Source organism: Myxine glutinosa, chromosome 4, assembly GCF_964187855.1.
Source record: "Myxine glutinosa chromosome 4, kmMyxGlut1.1, whole genome shotgun sequence".
Classification (NCBI taxonomy): Eukaryota; Metazoa; Chordata; class Myxini; order Myxiniformes; family Myxinidae; genus Myxine; species Myxine glutinosa.
Window position 1 is genome coordinate 37,703,987 of NC_136264.1, and position 15,467 is coordinate 37,719,453.

Here is a 15,467-nt window from a genome sequence, read left to right on the forward strand (position 1 = left end):
AAAAAGTTAACGTCTATTTCTCTTCTTGCTATTCCTTGGAAAACATTATTCGTTAACGTATATTTTTGGAAAAAAGGTAACGTCTATTTCTCTTCATGCTATTCATTGGAAAACATGATTCATTGACGTCTATTTCTTGGAAAAAAAGGTTAACGTCTATTTCTCTTCATGCTATTCCTTGGAAAACATCATTCGTTAACGTCTATTTCTTGCGAAAAAGTTAACGTCTATTTCACCATGCTATTCCTTGGAAAACATCATTCGTTAACGTCTATTTCTTGGGAAAAAAAAGTTAACGTCTATTTCTCTTCATGCTATTCCTTGGAAAACATCATTCGTTAACGTCTATTTCTTGCGAAAAAAGTTAACGTCTATTTCTCTTCATGCTATTCATTGGAAAACATTATTCGCATATATTTCTTGGAAAAAATTTGACGTCTATTTATCTTCATGCTATTCCATGGAAACCATTATTCGTTAACGTCTATTTCTTGGAAAAAAGGTATATTTCTTGGAAAAAAAGTTAACGTCTATTTTTCTTCATGCTATTCCTTGGAAAACATTATTCGTTAACGTATTGTTATGGACGCGGTTTAGATGTTATTTACCGAGCGGTGGTATTGCCGCGACCGAACAGTTATTCCCCGACTAGACCCCGATTCCACCCAGACGTTGACCAAATCGCGCTATGCCAAATCAATGATGGAAAGGACACGACGACTGGGAAAGAGGAAACGACGCAAGGGGTACAGTTCTCAAGACCTCCGGAGGAGGGTATAATTACAGTGGTGGAGAAAAGGGGGTAGATTACACGGCAGAGTGAGGTAAAAGACACAGAAGAGATGGGCACTTAATTACCGTCTTATCTTATCCCAGACAGACCACAGACAAACGGAACAAGGCTGACTTACACAGGGATTGATGGCAGGGAGGGACAGGTAGTTCGATGGCACAAGGTGCACCTTGGCTCGGGGACAGGATAAAGCACGGTCCAGTCCAGAAGATGCGGGGAGGCCTCACAGCGCTCGGAGGGTATGTCTTTCTTGCTCCAAGCTCAGCGCGCATCTGACGTCACCTCCCTCTCCCTGCGCATGCTCAGCGGGGAGTGACACGCCCTCGGCTGGTTGGCTCCGCCCCACTGGGGCCGGTCCGCCGCTTCTATTGGGTGCGGGGGTTACCGGGCTCCGCCCTTGATGAGGAGCTGACAGGGAGCCCCTATTTGGTAACCCCGTCGAGCACATGTTCGATGGCGGCTCGTTGGGGAGGCCTGGTGCCCTCCCAACACCCCCTACCAACCAAGCCGGAGTGAGGATGCGCACTCCCCGTGCCCGCCGCTGCTGTTGCTGTTGTTGTTGTTGTTGCTGAACCGTGAGGAAGAGCTGCGGGGAGGTATTGGGAGGTCCTAAACTTCCTAACGGTGCCATACAATCACATTCTGGTGCAACGAAGGGTCAGAATTAATGGAAACGAGTCCTTAACTGACATAGACTAAGAATAACTAGCAAGATGTCCTAGAGTTGTCTTACATGAGATGCGGTGAACCTGGGCACGACATTTAATGGGGGAAATAGGGGGAGGTCGGGTCTACAGAGTGTTGTTTACAGAAAATGGGACGAGGGAATGGGGGATTGGGGATAGTTGGGAAGTATTGAGGAAATAGGGGAATATTTACAAGCGGATATGGATGGATGCAAATCCCATATCCGCAAAATTGCACCCTTCTCTACCTCGGGGCGTCCCGACCCGATAAATTTTTACCTACTTTAGTGTGGCACTCAGATGCAGTTCCCTCTGCTATTAACTCAACCCTGAGTGCGACAGTTTTACAGATGTTCACAAATGAGTAAATATGTCCGCCTGCGACGTTGCACCCTTCTCCTAACAGAAACACACCCACAGGATAACCGAATCGCGGAAAGCATCCTCAAACTAAACATACAGCCGGTAGGGAGCATCATTTATACAAGACTACACTGATATTTACACTACGATCCAGGACCTGTTCTTTGAGGAACACATGCAGATGTTATGCATAGGGAGAGCATGCATGCCAGCATCGATACACCAACCCACGAGTGCCCTGTGGCCCTACGGCCTTTAATAATGTGCAGAGCACCCCGTCCAAGCACCAAAAGCACCACCCCATTACGCACAGTCAGCACCATCCGGTGCACCAATAAAGTGTTCATAAAAATGCACAATTAAGTGTCCATGGTCACCGGTGGTGTCGCAGCCGGCCGATGTTCTGCCGCTGGTCTTGCCTTCATGGAGTGCACTTGGCCTTCTGGCTTCTTTAGAAATAAAGAAAGGCGCCAACCGCGTCCATTTCTGAATTGTGGCCGTCAGGGGGGCCAACTAAAAGTGGTTCACCTGTATGGCATAGGTGCCACGTTGACCCAGAGGTCCATCAATGGGTGGTGCTTGACCGCAAAAGAACTGCGGTCCATTGTGGGCGGCCACAAAAATTGCAGTCCATATGGTGTATCGATCCAGGCAGCAAGCAGCGGAAGTACAGGCCCACAACTGTGGAGCCAGCACCTCTCTCTCCTCTCTCTCTGCCCCAAAGCCAGATCCTCGGAGGTGGGAGACAAAAGAAGACAAGTGAGTAAGGTGGTAAGGGCGCAAAAGTGCACGCAATGTAAGGTAATGCACACTGGGGGCACATGGGAACCAGGTGAGACAGGTACGTTCCTACCGTACGCCCCCCCCCCCCCCCACCATGTAACCTACATTGCCCCTCCCTTACCCCTTACTGTATCCACAAAACACAACACTACCCATAAACATCTACTTTACAAATCAACAAACGTCCCTACTGTCTTCCCCGTTCCTCCCATAAACCAAATTCGTCTTCTCTCCCTCCTAACCAATCAAATTTGCCATTTCCAACTCTCATCAAAATCTGCCATCACCAATTCAACATCAAAATCTGCCATCACCAATTCATCATCAGTCCCTCCTAAGGAGTGAGAGATGGAATCACCCCAATGTCTTATCCACGCCGTGATGCGTCTCACAAATCCAAACAGCAATTCTCATTTCCTGCAACACAAAACAAAGAAAACACAGGTGTGGAGTCATCATCATCACCTCAGGTAAGTGGCTGCATATGGTGCGACAGGTTCATCAATCCTAACTATTTCCTAAATGACTTTAACAACTTCACATTACCCGGGGTCTTTCTCCTGCCAAACCATTGGCCCTCATTACTCTATGTGGTTCGAAGAACCAAAATCCCATTGACCATCTGTGGTGCACACCATCAATTTGGGTCTCACTCCCCGATTCAACACTCGGTGCCCCCGCACAATTTCGGTGGCTGGGTCGTGTGACGCTCCCAGCTGGTCCGCCCACCTGCACACCTCCACCACTGTTGTTGCCTACCGAGCTCACCTGCTCCCCACCCTAACCTAACTAACTGGGGAAGGCCCTCTCGCACTCTCACCCCCTCAGTGCCCTCTCTGGCACGGGCTGCCCGATCCACACCCGTGATCCTCAGGCACCCACTGACACTAACGGCTCCCAGAGCCCACCTGCAGCCTCACCTGGCCGACATCTAACAGTGGCGGAGTGCCCAACCATTCACACTCATACTAACAGGCCACACGACCAGGCAATTTCACCACACCAATGCACCCATCCACAATACCATTCTGCAACCGCACCACAAATGCCAATATCCAACCACAATTTACCTATACCTTCTAACTATTCTTTAAACTACCCTCCCCGGGTACTCGTGAAAAGGGGGTCTACTCTTCCCCCATCCACACCTTCGCACCATGCACACCACTCCGTACCACTTACTCCAACTCTCTCCACACCACTCATTCTCTGCTCCATATATTCCACACACCTGTACTTGCACACCTGTGCTCTCATACTTGGTGCCGCCTGCACCCTTCTCTCCCCCAAGCGCATTCGCGCTGATCCACAACACTCACTACTCACCATGACACTCATCCGCAATGCTCTCTCATTCATCACCTGTACACTCACACATACCTCGGAGCATTGCCTCACCGATGCCTCATTTGAAGCTGCTCACCAGCACTTCCATTCACACTGCATCGTCTGCTCTGTCTACTCCCTTCTAAAACTCGCGCTCCTCCGTCTTCCCTTTAAACTATTGCACTCCCACGTCATTATCAAACACTAAGCTACTACGTCCCCACTACAGGTACCAAGTCTCTTACTTAACTCTTGTCACCCATAGTCACCTCTAGTCCCTATCAATATAACCAAGCCCTCCCTGGCTCGGTTGTCATAGCCACCCCATAAACTATTGCGCATTTGCCCCCAGTTTGTGAGGGATGACAGAGTTGCCATCCCACCACATCGGGCATCTCCCACTACCAATTTTGCACATCAAATTTCAACAAATCAAAAATTTGCCAATCACTACCCATCATCTGCCAATCATTACTGCCAATCCTTTGCCAATCATCAAATTTTGTTTTTCTAATTTCGGGGCCAAAACACTATCCTCGTCATTACAGTCTACTTACTAATGCCTCTCCGTGCGCCAATTCACTTCTAAAGCTCGGCTTCGTACAGCCAAGCCATGAATGCGGGTTCTTTGGTGCCGGCGGCTGGATGCGTCCGGCACTCAGCACGGGTAAGCCCCCGTCCCTGCACCGACATCCCACGCACCACCTCGGCGCGGAGCCATCCAATTGCCCGATCTCGACCTGCCGGAACGTCTCAATAAAAAGTGGTCGCCATGACGACCCTTCCTATCAGGCTGCCCGCTCCGCCTAGTGGAGCCCGGACGCGGCCGTTCCAAGTGAGGCACAGCGTGGATCGCGTACGGCGGTCCTTTCGAACCCGCCGTGGCTCGGATCCCCGCTGGTTCTCGCGGCACGCGAAGCCCGGCACGCACCGAGGGCCCGATTCGGCTAAAAGTCGCTCTAACCGCTAACCGGGTTACCGTCGATGCCTCACCTGCATGCTTACACGCATACGCTACCCCTTTCTTGCTCATACATCCAGCCGTTTCCCTGCTCTTGGTCATTGCACCTTCTCTTACACACCCAGGTACACTCATTCCGCTCACAGACTTGGTCACACACCTGATCACCGAACACCTTGGCACACATTCGTCGCTCGCACACCTCACCAACACACCTCTTCGCGCCCCCTTCTCGGTCATCTCCTCTGTGACTATCACAGGTGTGCTCTCACTCGCACACCCAACCACGTGCCTCACGACCAACTCAAGTGTGCATTCCCACACACGCTCTACCATTCCAGGTGTGCATCCTTCCATTCCAGGTGTACATCCTCGCTCACCTGTCACAACCAACTCACGCTCCGTGTCACTCTCACTACTTTCACCTCCATTCTTGACAGCGCACTCACCCTTACTCTCGACAGCGCACTCTTTCCTCATGCACCCGTCCGTTACACACCTTTCTCGCGCACACTCTCCCGTTACACCCTCTGTAACACTCACCACAAGTGTACACTCTTCCTTACTTTTGACAGCGCACTCTTTCCCCATGCACCCCAGAGTCGGACTTTCTCGCACACCTCCTTTTTCGCACACCAGACCTGTCGCACACTTCACCAACGGCCTCTCACGAACACCCGGGTCCATCTCGACCCCCAAGCTTATTAAATCACCTGGCGCATCATACGCACGACCATATTGGTCACCACTTACACCGGGTCCTCTTTCTCTTCGCTTCTCCTCCATCACCTGCGAATCCCTCATCCGGTTAATGAGCACATCATCACGATCCGAACACAGACTTTGGACCAATTCTTTTACTTCCTCCTTTATCTCTTTCTTATCCTCTCTCCTTCGCTTCTTAATTTCGCTCACCCCTTCTTCCACTTCTTCTAATTTCTGCTTCACCTCCTTCATCTCCTCGTGCGCCCCCTTAAGTTCTTCCTCTAACTCCACCTTATTTTTTTATATGTGCTCCCGCACCTCCCGCTCTTTAACCTCCATCACCTCTACCACCTTGTTCATTTTCCTCGTCAGGTCCTCATGTACCGTCTGACACTCTTTTTTAATTACCCCTACGGCCTTTTTCATCTCCTTCTGTGTCGATTTTAAACCCTCTATTACCGCTGTGTTCTTCTTTACCTGGTCCCCCAACTCCTTTTGTCCCACTGTCAGTTGTTCTACTCCCAGCGTCAACTCCTCTATACCACCTTGCAATTTTACAGTCCCCTTTCTCACCTCCTTCTCCATGCGCTCCTTACAGTGCCTCACCTCCTCGCGCACTCCTCCGACCTCCTCACTCACACCTCTTCTGATCTCCTCTCCCATCACTTGCATCTCCTGCCCAGATGCCACCCTCATCTGCTCCATTTCCTCCCTGTGAGCATCCAATTTAGTTTCTACCCCCATTCTGACCCCCTCTATCTGCTGCTCCATTTTTTTAACTTCCCTTTCCGCTTGGTCCCTCATGTCCCTCAATTTGCCTTCCATACTGTTTTCTAACCCCTCTAACCCCTTTTTCATCCCTTCCATTTGATTCGCTTGAGCGGCCATTGTGTTTTCTACCCCCGTTAACCCATGTTTCACCCCTTCTATCCCATTGTCTAACCCCTCTAATTTAGCTTCTAGCCGTTCCCCCATTTCTCCAATTTTGCCCCCCATTCTGCCCCCCAATCGCTCACTATCAGCCCTTATTTGCTCACTCTGAGCATCCATCCGGTTCCCCATTACCCCCATCATTCTGCTTTCCATTTCTTCGCTATTCTTGTCCATAAGGGCCTTCATTTGTATTAAAAAAAAGGTTCAAATCCACCAGCGGCGCTGCGACGGTTGCGGGTGCGGTCGCCGTAGCCATGTGCGAGGCGCCATTTTGTGCGCCCGTAACCTCATGCGCGAGGACGCCATTTTGCGAACCTGCCGCCCTCACGGCTTCGCTCTCCTCATGTCCCTCAATTTGGTCCTGGATCGACCCTGCCTCACTCTCCTCTACCGGAACCCAGCCGTCTTGATCTCCCATAGCGCGACTTTCAAAATTCGGGTTTTTTGTAAAACAAAATCAAATTTCGGTTACTTGTAATTTTGAGCACGTTAAGCGCGCTTCGGGTCCGTATCTCACTCCCGACACCAATTGTTACAGTAATAACACAATTGGTGTCCAAAATTTGGGCTAAATAAATTTAGTCCCAGGTTCGAATCCCAACTCCTGACACCAATTGTTACGGACGCGGTTTAGATGTTATTTACCGAGCGGTGGTATTGCCGCGACCGAACAGTTATTCCCCGACTAGACCCCGATTCCACCCAGACGTTGACCAAATCGCGCTATGCCAAATCAATGATGGAAAGGACACGACGACTGGGAAAGAGGAAACGACGCAAGGGGTACAGTTCTCAAGACCTCCGGAGGAGGGTATAATTACAGTGGTGGAGAAAAGTGGGTAGATTACACGGCAGAGTGAGGTAAAAGACACAGAAGAGATGGGCACTTAATTACCGTCTTATCTTATCCCAGACAGACCACAGACAAACGGAACAAGGCTGACTTACACAGGGATTGATGGCAGGGAGGGACAGGTAGTTCGATGGCACAAGGTGCACCTTGGCTCGGGGACAGGGTAAAGCACGGTCCAGTCCAGAAGATGCGGGGAGGCCTCACAGCGCTCGGAGGGTACGTCTTGCTTGCTCCAAGCTCAGCGCGCATCTGACGTCACCTCCCTCTCCCTGCGCATGCTCAGCGGGGAGTGACACGCCCTCGGCTGGTTGGCTCCGCCCCACTGGGGCCGGTCCGCCGCTTCTATTGGGTGCGGGGGTTACCGGGCTCCGCCCTTGACGAGGAGCTGACAGGGAGCCCCTATTTGGTAACCCCGTCGAGCACATGTTCGATGGCGGCTCGTTGGGGAGGCCTGGTGCCCTCCCAACACCCCCTACCAACCAAGCCGGAGTGAGGACGCGCACTCCCCGCGCCCGCCGCTGCCGTTGCTGTTGTTGTTGTTGTTGTTGCTGAACCATGAGGAAGAGCTGCGGGGAGGTATTGGGAGGTCCTAAACTTCCTAACGGTGCCATACAATCACATTCTGGTGCAACGAAGGGTCAGAATTAATGGAAACGAGTCCTTAACTGACATAGACTAAGAATAACTAGCAAGATGTCCTATAGTTGTCTTACATGAGATGCGGTGAACCTGGGCACGACATTTAATGGGGGAAATAGGGGGAGGTCGGGTCTACAGAGTGTTGTTTACAGAAAATGGGACTAGGGAATGGGGGATTGGGGATAGTTGGGAAGTATTGAGGAAATAGGGGAATATTTACAAGCGGATATGGATGGATGCAAATCCCATATCCGCAACAGTATGTTTCTTGGAAAAGAGTTAACGTCTATTTCTCTTCATGCTATTCCTTGGAAAACATTATTCGTTAGTATCTATTTCTTGAAAAAAGTTAACGTCTATTTCTCTTCATGCTATTCCTTGGAAAACATTATTCGTTATTCGGCCGCCGTTGTTGGGGCCTGGGTGTGCCGGTGCACCTTGGCGCGCTGGCACGCGAGGCACGTCCTGGCCCAGCCGCGGACGGCCTTCCAGAGGCCATGCCAGACGAACTTGTCGGCGATCAGCCTTTGGGAGGCCCTCGCGCCCGGGTGGGACAGGCCGTGGATGGCGTCAAACACCTGGCGCTGCCAGCCCGAGGGAACGATGGGGCGAGGACGCCCGAGGGAGACGTCGCACAAGAGGGCCGCGCCCACGCCGTCGAACGCCACCTCGGTGACGCGGAGGCCCGTGATGGCGGTCCGCAAGGCCTGGACGTCGGGGTCAGCGGCCTGGTCCGCTGCCATCCGGGCATAGTCGATGCCGAGGTGGACTGCGTGGGCGACGGCCCGGGAAAGGCAATCCGCCACCGGGTTGTCCTTCCCCGCGACGTGCTGGATGTCCGTCGTGTACTCGGACACGGCCGAGAGGTGACGCTGCTGCCAGGCCGACCACGGCTCGGTGACCTTGCCCATCGCGAAGATCAGCGGCTTGTGGTCGACGAAGGCAGTGAACGCACGGCCCTCGAGCAGATGGCGGAAGTGCCTGACCGCCAAGTGAAGCCCGAGCAACTCGCGGTCGAAGGTACTGTAACGGCATTCGGGCGGGCGAAGCTGCGGCTAAAGAACGCCAGCGGTTGCCAAGCTCCACGCACCCATTGCTCGTGCACCGCGCCCACCACGTAGTCCGAGGCATCGGTGGTGAGGGCGATCGGTGCATCGGGTGCCGGGTGCGCGAGCATGGTGGCGTTAGCCAAGGCGAGCTTTGCGCCCGTGAACGCCGTGTCCATCTGCTCGGTCCAGGTAACGTCGCCTTTGCCCGGCTTACCTCGGAGAGCTTCGTGCAGGGGGCGCAGGAGCTGGGCGATACGGGGCAGGAACCGATGGTAAAAGTTCACCATGCCCAGGAACTCCTGCAGCCCTCTGATCGTGCGGGGGCGCGGAAACCCCTTCACCGCCTCCACCTTGGCCAGCAGGGGGACGGCTCCGTGCCTGGTGACACGGTGCCCCAGAAAATCGATTATGGTGGCGCCGAACCGGCACTTTGCGGGGTTCACAATCAGGCCATGCTGGCCGAGGCATTCGAAGAGCGTGCGGAGGTGGCGTAGGTGCTCTTCGCGGGACGCGCTGGCGACGAGGATATCGTCCAGGTAGACGTAGACAAAATCCAAGTCACGCAGGATGCTGTCCATCAGTCGCTGGAACGCCTGAGCCGCATTCTTCAGACCGAAGGGCATGCGCAGGAACTCGAAGAGTCCGAATGGCGTGATGACCGCCGTCTTTGGGACGTCCTCCGGCCTGACGGGGACCTGATGGTAGCCGCATATGAGGTCCACCTTCGAGAAGAAGGACATGCCCGCCAAACGGGCGGAAAAGTCCTGAATGTGGGGGACGGGGTAGCGGTCGGGAGTCGTGGCGTCATTGAGACGGCGATAGTCCCCGCACGGTCGCCATCCCCCGCCGGGCTTCGGCACGATGTGCAGCGGCGACGCCCAAGCGCTCTCTGAGCGCCGAACGATGCCGAGTCGCTCCAGGGTAGCGAACGCCGCTTTTGCCACCGCCAGCTTCGTCGGCTCGAGGCAGCGTGCCCGGGCGTAGACCGGTGGCCCGACGGTGGGGATGTGATGGGCCACCCCATGCTTGACGGCCCCCGCCGAGAAGGTGGGCCGCGTGAGGGCCGGGAAGCCGGCGAGGAGGCGGGTGAATGCGTCCGCTGCCGGAAGCGTACAGACCAATGTGGCCGGAACCGAACCGTTCGGCAAGCCGCTTGGCAAGCCGCTCGTTGAGCTGGGCAACGCACAAGCGAGCGAGCTGAACGTCTCGGCCTGGACAAGACGTCTGCGCTTGACGTCGACCAGGAGCCCATTAGCGCACAGGAAGTCCGCGCCAAGCAGTGCCATGGGCACATCGGCGGTGACGAACGTCCATCAGAAAACCTGCCCTCCGAACCGCAGAGAGAGGCAGCGTTTCCCGTACGTACGGATGGGCGTCCCGTTCGCGGCAAGCAGCGCGGGGCCCCCACCCGCGGCGTGCTTGTCTGACGTGCCGGCGGGAATGACACTCACCTGCGCTCCCGTGTCGCACAGGTAACGGCGCCCGGAGAAGGTGTCCGTTATGAACAGCAGGCTGCTCGAACGGCCGGCGCTCATCGCCACTATTGAGCGCCGGCCCAGGCGTTTCCCGACCTGTTGAAGGAACATGGCGGATGACACTGCCGAGCTTCGTGGCCGAACTTGGCGTGGAACCAGCACCAGGTGGTGGAGCTGGAGGAGCGTGGCTGGCTCCGCCAGGCCGGTGGAGTTGGCGGGTTTCCCCGCGGAGGCGGTTTTCGCCGCGGCGGTGGGCGGGGCATGGCGGCGGTCACGAGGTGCATATCAGCATGCTGCGTATGCTGTCTAAGCTGATGCTGTGGATCAGCAGCATCATCAGCAGCATCAGCCACGAGGGCCGTGACGGCCATGCCGACTCTCACCCGCGTGTCCGAAGCGGCGAAGTACTTGTCCGCCTCGGCTGCCAATGCTCGGGGTTCCGTTAGCCCGGTCCCGGCCAACGCGAGGCGAACCTGCGCTGGAAGTTGGCGACGGAAAAGCGCCCGGAATAGAGAACCGGGTGCTTCGTCGCCCAACAGTGACAGCATATGGTCCATTCGGACCGACGGGCGCGTGTCACCGAGCTCGGGGAGATCCAGGAGGCGGTCGGCCCGTGCGTCGTCCGTGAGGCCGAACGTGGCTAGGAGTAGCCGCTTTGAGTGCCTCGTACTTGTGGCCGTCCGGTGGGTGGCGAAGGACGGACACAACTCGAGCGGCTGTGCCGGGCCCGAGGGAGGCGACGACGTGGCAATAGTGCGTGTCATCGCCGGTGAGGCGCCGAAGCTGAAATTGGGCTTCGGCCTGGACGAACCAGACTTCGGCCTGAGCCTCCCAAAATTCGGGAAGTTTGATGAAGTTGGCCATGGCAATGGCGTCGCGTGTGGAAGGATCGCTCCGGCAGATCCAACGTCAAGGGGGTCACCAGTAAAGCGCGGCGTTATGCGCGCTGCTTGCGAGCAAGGAGGAAGCGGACAAGCGGTAACTTATAAGCGTCTTTATTTCAGGAGCTCACTGTAACACTGGCGCGCTCCGGGCTGCGTGCCCGGTGTATATCATGAGGCCACGCCTACCCCTCGGGCGTGGCCACCACCCACTTGGTGCGCGGAATGATGTCACCACGCCAGTGGGCTTTTGTGTCCGCCACAAACGTATGTTTCTTGGAAAAGAGTTAACGTCTATTTCTCTTCATGCTATTCCTTGGAAAACATTATTCGTTAGCATCTATTTCTTGAAAAAAGTTAACGTCTATTTCTCTTCTTGCTATTCCTTGGAAAACATTATTCGTTAGCATCTATTTCTTGAAAAAAAGTTAACGTCTATTGCTCTTCATGCTATTCATTGGAATTCATTGGATGCCATTCTTCCTAATGCCAATTATTCCTCGACCCTTTTGTTGGTGTGTTTCGCCCCTCTCCACTATGTTCTTCTTCTTCTTCTTCTTCTTCTGTTATGTTTTGCTCCATTCTGTGATCTATCTCTTCCATGAGCTTCAACTTCATATACAAAAAACATGCCAACTTTTATATTCAGATTTACAAGCTCATTTAAAACATATCTGAATTGAAACACAAAGTAATTGGGAGTTTTGAAAATGAGACAGTTATGTGCAAAAAGAATCAAAATGCATCATTCAGCAAAACTTTTGCTCTAGCAACGTTGCCGATAAGTTAGGCTGAAAAACTATTTGCAAACTCTCATATTAACGCAATACTTTAAGGGGAATTTTTTATTTTGGTCATGAAATTAAACCAATTTTGAATCACCAAAAATCCATTGCGAATTCGAAATTCTCACTTCATAAGCAATTTATGTTGTTAAAAACATTAAAATTGGAATCGAGAGAGAGAAACTAAAGTGGGAATTATACTTGATTCATTACTTCAGCTGTCTCATTTATTGCGGTCTATCGTTTTGAAGTGTCGAGTTTTTTTCATTGGGAAACATTGGAAATAATACATAATTTTCTATCTTAATGCAGTTTGTTTATTTACTCATATCTTCGTTTCAGTTTTATTGTATAAAGAAATAATTAACTCCAACGAGTGGTACTGTTATTATTTATGCTTTGAAATTGAAATTTTTTTTTTCCACTTACCTGGCTTTAACATCCCTCAAATCTTTATCTCACAAAATACGTACAGGTGCTGATTCCAGATCGAAAAGTTGCTGTGCCAACCCTACCAAACCTGCACACGCGCCTTTCCCAGACACCACAGTTCTTCACATTCCATGAGCTTCTTGTGGTGAGTGCAAGAATGAATCATCCTCATCATAATCATCATCATCATCATCATCATCATCATCATCGTCATCACCATCCTCATCAATGAAACAAAAATGCTTAGTTACGAAAGCCATTTGAAAAGTTGTACAAACAACATACTCATCATGGTCCCTAAAACGCTGATATATATATATATATATATATATATATATATATATATATATATATATATATATAGATATATTTATATATATATTTATATATATATATATCTATATATATTTTTTTTTTTTTAATATATATACAGTATATATATATTTATATAATATATATATATATATATATATATATTATCATACCTCGTATAACGCTCAGGATGTGTTCCAGAGGAGTGAGCAGCACTTTGTGGAAATAGTGCTTTAAGAGGTCGTTATAACATTGTTAGGTTCTTTGAGAGCTTATATATGAAGTATGAACACTATAGGATAGCTTCATTGAGGATCAGATATCACTATGTACAGATATTATTGCTGAGTTTTGTAAGTAAAAAAAACTTTATTCATCATATGAACTGTACAAGAAGGAAGTGATTACTCAAAAAAGCCCACTTTCCTGCTTTCATGTTTAAGGCATGCAAAAAAAAAAAAAAACCAGAGATTTTAAAGCCATGTGGCAAAAAGTTTTGTGGTCTGACAAAACCAAGATGGAACTTTTTTGACAACGTTTGCCACAAACCCGACACAGCACATCAACCAAAGAACACCATCCCTACTATGAAGCATTGTGTTGGCAGCATCATGTTATGGGGATGTTTCTCACCAGCAGGTACTGGGGCACTTGTCAGGATAGAAGGGAAAATGGATGGAGCAAAATACAGAAAAATCCTACAGGAAAACCTTCTGCCCTCTGCAAGAAAACTGAAATTGGGACGGAAGTTCACCTATCAGCATGACAATGACCTGAAGCACACAGCCAAAGCTACACTGGAGTGGCTATGGAACAAAAATATAAATGTCCATGAGTGGCCCAATCAGAACCCCGACCTAAATCCAATCGAGAATCTGTGGCATGACTTGAAGATTGCTGTCCATCAAATCTCCCCACACAACTTGAATGAGATGGAACAGTTTTGTACAGAAGAATGGGCAAATATTGCCCAATAAAGGTGTGCAAAGTTGGTAGAGACCTATCCCAACAGACTCGCAGCTTTAATTGCTGCCAAAGGTGCTTCCACCAAGTATGAACTCGTGGGGGTGGACACTTAGGCAACCAAGATATTCTAGTTTTGTAGGTTTAATTAATTTTATGAAATTTGTAGAATTTGTTTTTCACTTGGAAGTTGTGGGTTACGATTTGTAAATAAATGTGGTAAAAGACTGATTTAATGTATTTTAATTCCAGGCTATAAGGCAACAATAGGTGGAAATTTTAAATGGGTGTGTAGACTTTCTACAGGCACTGTACATGTATGTATATATACTAATTGTCAGATTTGTGCTTCACAGGCAGAGTATTCAATCACAAATCACTCCGTGTCTCTGAGGGACGTTAAGACGGGTGTCCCATCTGCAAGCATTTGTTGATGGCAGATGCTAAAGATCCCACGGTAGCTTTCCCGAAGAGTACGCAAGTTATCTCCAGCACCCTGGACAAATTCCAAATCCTTGCTCTGACCACTACTGGGAAGGAAAAGGCAAACCACTCGGTGTAATCCATGGCATAACACTGCTTTGGCACTACTATACTGAGCATGCCTTCAGGCAGAGCACCAGAGATAGAAAGACACATATATTCGCACTTAAAACTAGAATGGCACTCAGAAGAGAGCATACCTCCGCCAGGCTTAACAGTTTACGTTTTGTATCCCAGAGTAGACCAGAAAATCACAATACAGAATCACATTTAGTCAAAATCATCTGTCCACAACTTTTTGAGATATCCTGCTGTATATCGTTGTTGGCCCTATCTCCCAATGGTGAAGAATCACTTTTTAAAAAATTCTACTATCCGCATCCGGATCTTCACCAAAATTTAATCGATCCATCCTTGTCACACACAAAACCTGTCCACCAAGTTTCGTCCAAATCCGTCCATAACTTTTTGAGATATCCTGCTATATGTTGCTTTTAGCCCGATCCCTCAATGGTGAAGAATCGCTTAAAAATTTTAATAATCCTCATATCCGAATCCATATTCAGATCTTCACCAAAATCGAATCGATTACTCCTTGTCACAGACGCACACAACCTGTCCACCAAATTTCGTCCAAATCCGTCCACAACTTTTTGAGATATCCTACTATGTATCGTTTTTGACCCCATCTCCCAATGGTGAATAATCACTTAAAACATTCTTGAAGCCGAATCCGGATCTTCACCAAATTCTAATCATTTCGTCCATGTCACATACGCTACCTCCCTGCTAAATTTCGTCCGAATCCGTCCACAACTTCTTCTTTTTTTTTTTGCATACAAGATCGACGCTCATGTAAGAACTAACATTAATCACAAAAAAAACAGACACATAAAAAACATATAACAAGTACAGATACATTCAAAGTACACCGCCCCATGTCAAATAATTATTAAATAGCCTCCAGCGGGGCATTGCCGGGACGCATCTGACGCTCGGTAATACCGCCGTGCAGCTCATAGGGACTGTATTTGGAGTGAGAGGT

General features: G+C 50.3%; 1 protein-coding gene across 1 annotated transcript in view; it reads left to right on the forward strand.

Annotated features, from left to right (window-relative positions):
• STAB2 (stabilin 2) overlaps positions 1-15,467 on the forward strand; it is a 290,004-nt gene that overhangs the window by 114,580 nt on the left and 159,957 nt on the right. Inside the window, exon 32 of the mRNA XM_078775203.1 lies at positions 12,708-12,809. Within this exon, the coding sequence (XP_078631329.1) occupies positions 12,708-12,809 (102 nt within the window). The remainder of the gene's footprint in view (positions 1-12,707; positions 12,810-15,467) is intronic.